The 5,539-nt window shown below is 40.8% G+C and overlaps 2 protein-coding genes across 2 annotated transcripts in view; both read left to right on the forward strand.

The window, feature by feature from the left end:
* Positions 1-2,460, forward strand: part of srp72 (signal recognition particle 72) — an 8,613-nt gene extending 6,153 nt beyond the window's left edge. Inside the window, exons 17-19 of the mRNA XM_013909169.1 lie at positions 80-117; positions 431-590; positions 1,443-2,460. Coding sequence (XP_013764623.1) covers positions 80-117; positions 431-590; positions 1,443-1,623 — 379 coding nt within the window. The 3' untranslated portion in view covers positions 1,624-2,460. The remainder of the gene's footprint in view (positions 1-79; positions 118-430; positions 591-1,442) is intronic.
* A 652-nt stretch (positions 2,461-3,112) lies between these two features.
* On the forward strand, positions 3,113-5,015 carry LOC102193054 (snRNA-activating protein complex subunit 1-like). Its single transcript, XM_005726567.2, has one exon. It carries the CDS (start codon positions 3,811-3,813, stop codon positions 4,906-4,908), a length of 1,098 nt encoding a protein of 365 aa, XP_005726624.1. The 5' UTR covers positions 3,113-3,810; the 3' UTR covers positions 4,909-5,015.
* The last annotated feature ends 524 nt before the right edge of the window (positions 5,016-5,539 follow it).

Raw genomic sequence — 5,539 nt, forward strand, 5'->3', positions numbered from 1 at the left:
TGTAAACAAAACATTCAAAAGAACGAGGGACACATTGACAAGTTTCTTTGTTTTTTTTCTCCTTTATTTTCTTTAAAAGCCATGGTGAAATCAAAAAGAAGAAGAAGAAAAAGAAAGGTATGTCTTTCAATCACTTGCTAAGATTTAGAGTGAATCTGTTCTGGAAGTTTTTATTTACACATACAAAAGGCCATGAAATTATTTCTTCTAAATGAGCAAAAACATCTAATTGTATCTTTTTTGTTCTCCTTAGAGAAAAAGAGTTTGATTAATGATGTAGGAAATTCAAATGCACACTGAGCGGCCAAAACATTAAAACCACTGTTAGGAAAAGAGAATAATTCAGATTTTTTTTTTTGTTTTCTCTGTTGAAGATATTTTGTCTAGTTATTGCTCATAAAGTACTCACACCATACCATCTTCCTTTTAGGAAAATTGCCCAAGAACTATGACCCCAAAGTGACCCCTGACCCTGAGAGGTGGCTTCCTATGAAGGAGCGCTCCTACTACAGAGGGAAGAAGAAGGGCAAGAAGAAGGATCAAATAGGAAAAGGCACACAGGGAGCGACGGCAGGAGCTTCAGCAGAGCTGTGAGTAAACTCCGCAGTCACACGCACAACCAGCCGAGGCGCCTGGGTGCAATTTCCTGTAATTGTAAACCCAGTTATTAACGGCACTAATGGAGGAAAAGCAACTGAGATTGTTCTTTTGTTTTCATGCCAATGAACTCTGAAATCAGATCAGAGCCGCAGCTGCTTTGCGGGAGGAAGGGCTCATCTGTTGTTGAGAAGAAAATTATTCTCAGTCTCTCCTAAAGGAGAAATCCATCTGCCACCATTCATCTGAACTACCGCAGCTCCAAAACAGAACAGGGGAGAGAACGACTCCATCTACAACAGATTTTTCTGCACATACCCTCACTTTTACTTTGAAATTTCAATTGCTATTAACCAGCTACTTACAGCCCTTGAGCTTGAGTTTCCCTATTAGCAACTGAGCAGGTTACTCTTTGATGCCCTCCAGTTTCTATTTTACAGAAGCTAAAATTATTTATTAATAATCCTAACAAAGTTTGTGCTGTTGTTGCACCACCCAAGGATGTCTGAAGATGCAGATGCAACTTATTGCTCTTATTTTGAAAGTTCAGTCGCCGTTAACCAGCTGGACTTGGACCCTAATGGCAGGCTGAGCAGGTCACTGTTGAAAGTCAGTTATTCAAACATGGATGATAAACTTATCAAACATCATGCTGCTACCTGAATTTATAAATACATGAAAAGTGGAGGTGGTGGGAGATACTGTCCAACAAAAGCTTTGTTGCTAATCAAACGTTTATTTCACTCATCCACGTCACAGAAGGAAACTCAGATCCTGAATAAACAAACTCAGCGCTATAATTTTCCGGCCCCTCTAACTGCACTGTGGCTCTTTTCTCTCTTCAGGGATGCCAGTAAGACTGCCAGCAGCCCCCCTACCTCACCGAGACCAGGGTCTGCGTCCGGCTCTTCTACAGCCCCCGCCAGCGGCGTAGTTCCCCCACGACAGCAGAAACCGTCGTCCTCAGGCGCCACTCGCAAGAAAGCACCACAAAAGAAGAAGAAAGGAGGCAAAGGAGGCTGGTAGACAGTGGGGAAGCAATGTGAGGAAGAAGGCTGTTGGCATCTGAGCAGCAGAGAATTTAGAAGCTTTTTTTTTTTTTAATTCAGTTTTTTTTGTTTTTTTTGTTTTTTTTTTCTGTTCAGGTCATTTGATCAAACCAAAATCCTCCCCGCTGCTCATCGACACCATGAATCTGACTTTTTTTACAAAGTAAAGGAGAAAAAAAAGAGCTGACGATTGAAAGGACAGTTCCACTGAAATTGACTTTTTGTTGCTCTGCAAAACCAGCGTTTGTTTTCACTGAATCAATAACACCACAGATATCCATATTCTCATTAAATGTCCATTGAATTGTCGTCTTGGCTGCATATTTCTACACCTTAACAGTTGCACTGTATTTAGCATTTTTCTTTATTTTTAAGCAAAAACAAATTCTGATCAATCAAAAATGAATTAAGTGTTTAAATCATGTATGCATTAAGGAGCTCAGTCATGTCTTTATTGCATTTTAAGCATTGTTAAGTACTCTTAAAACAGCGAGTATCCTTCATTAGAATTAGGGGAGTTATAAAACTGCTTTTGCAGAGTAACTCAAAGTTCAGAATTTAGGGTAATGGTGCTTAAACCTGTTGAGTTTCAGTATTAGCGTGTCCAGCTCCACCTGACAGTTTCACCTTTCTTTAATATTTCAATGTATTTTCAGTTAGCTACAGTAAAGTAACAGATATTTATTTTTGAATTTATTTGTCTGAATTCAAGCAAAAGGATTTTGATTCTGTCACATGCATGTGTTCAGAAAGACACTATTTTGGCCAAACAGGTTTTCATTTTGTTAAGTCTAAATAAAACTGAACAGCGATGCTCCTGCTGTGAGTTTTTTTCCTAGTATGGCTCATTTTGAGGCTTTGTGCATGAATGGAGATGTTTATAGAAGAGACTGGATGTATTTGTTGATGTTTACTGAAAATTCTCTGCTGGTCTTCTGTTTAAATTTTATCCATCACTCCAAAGTTCTTACTCTCACACATTAGAAAAAGAATTTCACCTTAGAAGCTTTTTTTCAGGGGCAAATTTTCCATGACAACATACCTCCTGGGGTCATTAGAGCATACACTGAACGTGTATGGAGAATAGTGGATGTGCTGGAAAAGAGGAAGACCACAGCTATGAATGTGAGATGGAGCCAAATGATCCAGATCATGATGAAGAAAAAGATCATAACTTTGACATTTAAGACTAAATGTAGCTGAAATTAAATTATGCAATGCTTTAAAATGTCCTGTTAATGTAATATTTGGGGTTTTTTTTAATGGTTAACGCAGGTCATTTTTTATAATTTAAGTAAAGGAAGTTCCACTGCACCTTAAATTTTCTCATACTTAATAATCTCTCTTGCTCTGTGAGATATGAAGCCATCATGTGGTCACAGAGAAAAATTACATGTGTAGCCATTTATTTAAAATCTCCAAAAATCCCTTTTTTGCTTGTTATTATAGGAGGAACTTCTATTATACTGAAAATCAGATTACCGTGGTGTGCTTGTAATATTTTAATCCAGCATTTTTGAAAAAAAACCAACAGAATAAACATGGATTTCACTTGCTGTAGTAGCACATAATCTAAAGGTCACTGGTGCATCATTTCTAAGTGATTAACAGCAACAAATGTCAATTTACCAACCAGCTGGTTCACTTCCTGATGCTCTTGCCTGGACTCTGCCTCGCCTCTCTAACGTTGGTCCAAATCCACTAAATCTGAGCAGTCCCTCTGATAAGCTTCTGTCTAATCTTGTCCGCCCTGGTTACTCCCAGTCTTATTTTCAGTTCTGCCATGTCCAGCTCACCCTCCTGTCTTTTTGCCAGTACAACTCCATGCTGGTCCTATTCCTGCCTACCTACCTGTATGGCATGAGGTTGCCATAGCACTGCTTTACTCTTACAAAATGTCATAAAAAAGGAAATGTTAAGTTTGTCAAAATAAGCTGTTATTAAGAAAAACCCAGCCTCTCATTGTGCAAAGTCATCCCCTGGGCTAAGTTAGGGCCCAGTATGTTTGATGCACCTGGTTTAAATGGTTTTTACTTGGTACATCCTGCCACTACTGGGCGCTCTTGCTTGGTAATTTGCCATCAACGCACTACACCTGCTTTGACCACAGCTCACTTGTGGAGCAGCCAGCCTGAGTGAATCTCTGTGGGTTTTGGATGAAACGATGCCTCGTTTGCCGTGTGTTTACTCAGACTTCTTCTATGGCCCTCTGACTGAAGATGTGGAGGAGCTACTGGGGCGCTTCCAGCAGATAGACTCGGTCAGGTATGAGGATTTTTCAGCCCTCTGGAGGGAGATGGGCTTCTCTGATCTCTTCATTGGCACCATCAATGCGGGTGAACTGAAGCGGTTCTGCAGGGTGACTCTGGCCACAGCTGTAAAGTACTTCCTACCTCCATACAGCTACCAGATCCGAGTGGGGGGCTTGTACCTGATGTTTGGTTTCTACCACACGCAGCTCGCCGAACCACCTGTGATGATCCGGCTCGCTCTGAAGGACTGGACCCACGTGCAAGCCTTTCTCAAGGAATCTGTAGAATCCGGCCATCTTGATGTAGTTTATATCTACAAGAAGCTTGTGGCATCCAAAGCCATCCACTACACGGCCATGCCGCATTTTCTGACCTTCCAGAAGCAGCAGAAGCCAAAGAAGGACCATGTGTGCCCTGAGTTTCTGAGCAGGACAACCGCGGTGCGTGAGCTCATCAGTGCAGACACCCTGGAAGAGATAGCCAACCTCCAGAGCCTGTACGAGAAGCTGAAGGAGACCACCAAGGATGTGGGTTCCCAGATCACAATGACCCACAGAGACTTCACCTCACGCCTGAGAGACTGCATGTCAGAGTTCATCACCTGGCAGAACAAAACGTTCACCTCACAGCTACTCAAAGACAAGAAGGAAAGAGATGAAGAGGAGGAGGAAGAAGAAGAAGAGGAGGAAGAAGATGAGAAGGAGTCCTGCAGCAAAAGAGCGAGGCTTCTGTCCTCCATCAAGCAGAAGAGCTACAGCAATGTTCAGAAGGCGTCCAAGTCCAGGAGGCACCGGCAGGGTGAGCCAGCGGACTTGTCCAGTTTGGGGACTGAGCAGGTCCAGCGGGTCCCACAGAAAAAAAGACCACCTTCTCTCCGGGCCCGGACCTGGAAGAACCTCGGGGTGAAACAACAGGACAGCAACCTGCCACCCTGGCTGCTGAGTGCTCCTGAGCTGGAGGACGGGGTGCCAGTGAGGAGGACCAACCAGGCGGATCCCTACAGGATGTGAAGGAGGAGGAGAGAAGATCATTAAAATAATTTAATCTACTATGTTTGTCACTGTTCAACTGGAATAAGTTAAGAAACTATAAATAAATGTTTTTGTTATAAAAATCATAATTTGAAAGGCTTCAATATATCTAAAATAATTTTTCTATACATTTTTGAATCTAACATTAGAAACCAGTTAACTGTGTTTTGTGTTAATTTCATGTTAAACTGTTGCAGGTCTGAATCCTTTTGTAATCCTTAATGAATCACTTACATGCTTTAAAGCCTCTGAAATCACCCAGAAGTGTATTTTAATACCACGGGTGGAAATAGAAAGAAAGAATAATATAATAGGTACCACCTTTGCAATGGGGAAAAAAAATAAATGAGGAGGAAACTTTTATCATAGTTAAAATTAGGCTATAAGAATTGTAAAATGAAATAATTTTTGTCTTATTTGATTTAGCCTGTCTTTGTGTTACTAAGCGAGATTTATTTACATTTTTAAGGACCACATTGTAACCTTTTTGAGTTTAATTTAATATAAAGTCTGAATTACCTCTGGAGTTTTCTCCTTTGATTTGTATAACAAAAACAATATAAAATAAATTCTGAGAATGCATCTAATGCCCTATCCATTTGCAAAAGAA

Source organism: Pundamilia nyererei, unplaced genomic scaffold (genome assembly GCF_000239375.1).
Source record: "Pundamilia nyererei isolate P.nyererei 1_Seehausen unplaced genomic scaffold, PunNye1.0 scaffold00020, whole genome shotgun sequence".
Classification (NCBI taxonomy): Eukaryota; Metazoa; Chordata; class Actinopteri; order Cichliformes; family Cichlidae; genus Pundamilia; species Pundamilia nyererei.

Bases quoted from the DNA above. Each gene is read 5' to 3' on its own strand.
- LOC102193054 (XM_005726567.2), top strand. From the start codon at position 3,811: ATGCCTCGTTTGCCGTGTGTTTACTCAGACTTCTTCTATGGCCCTCTG.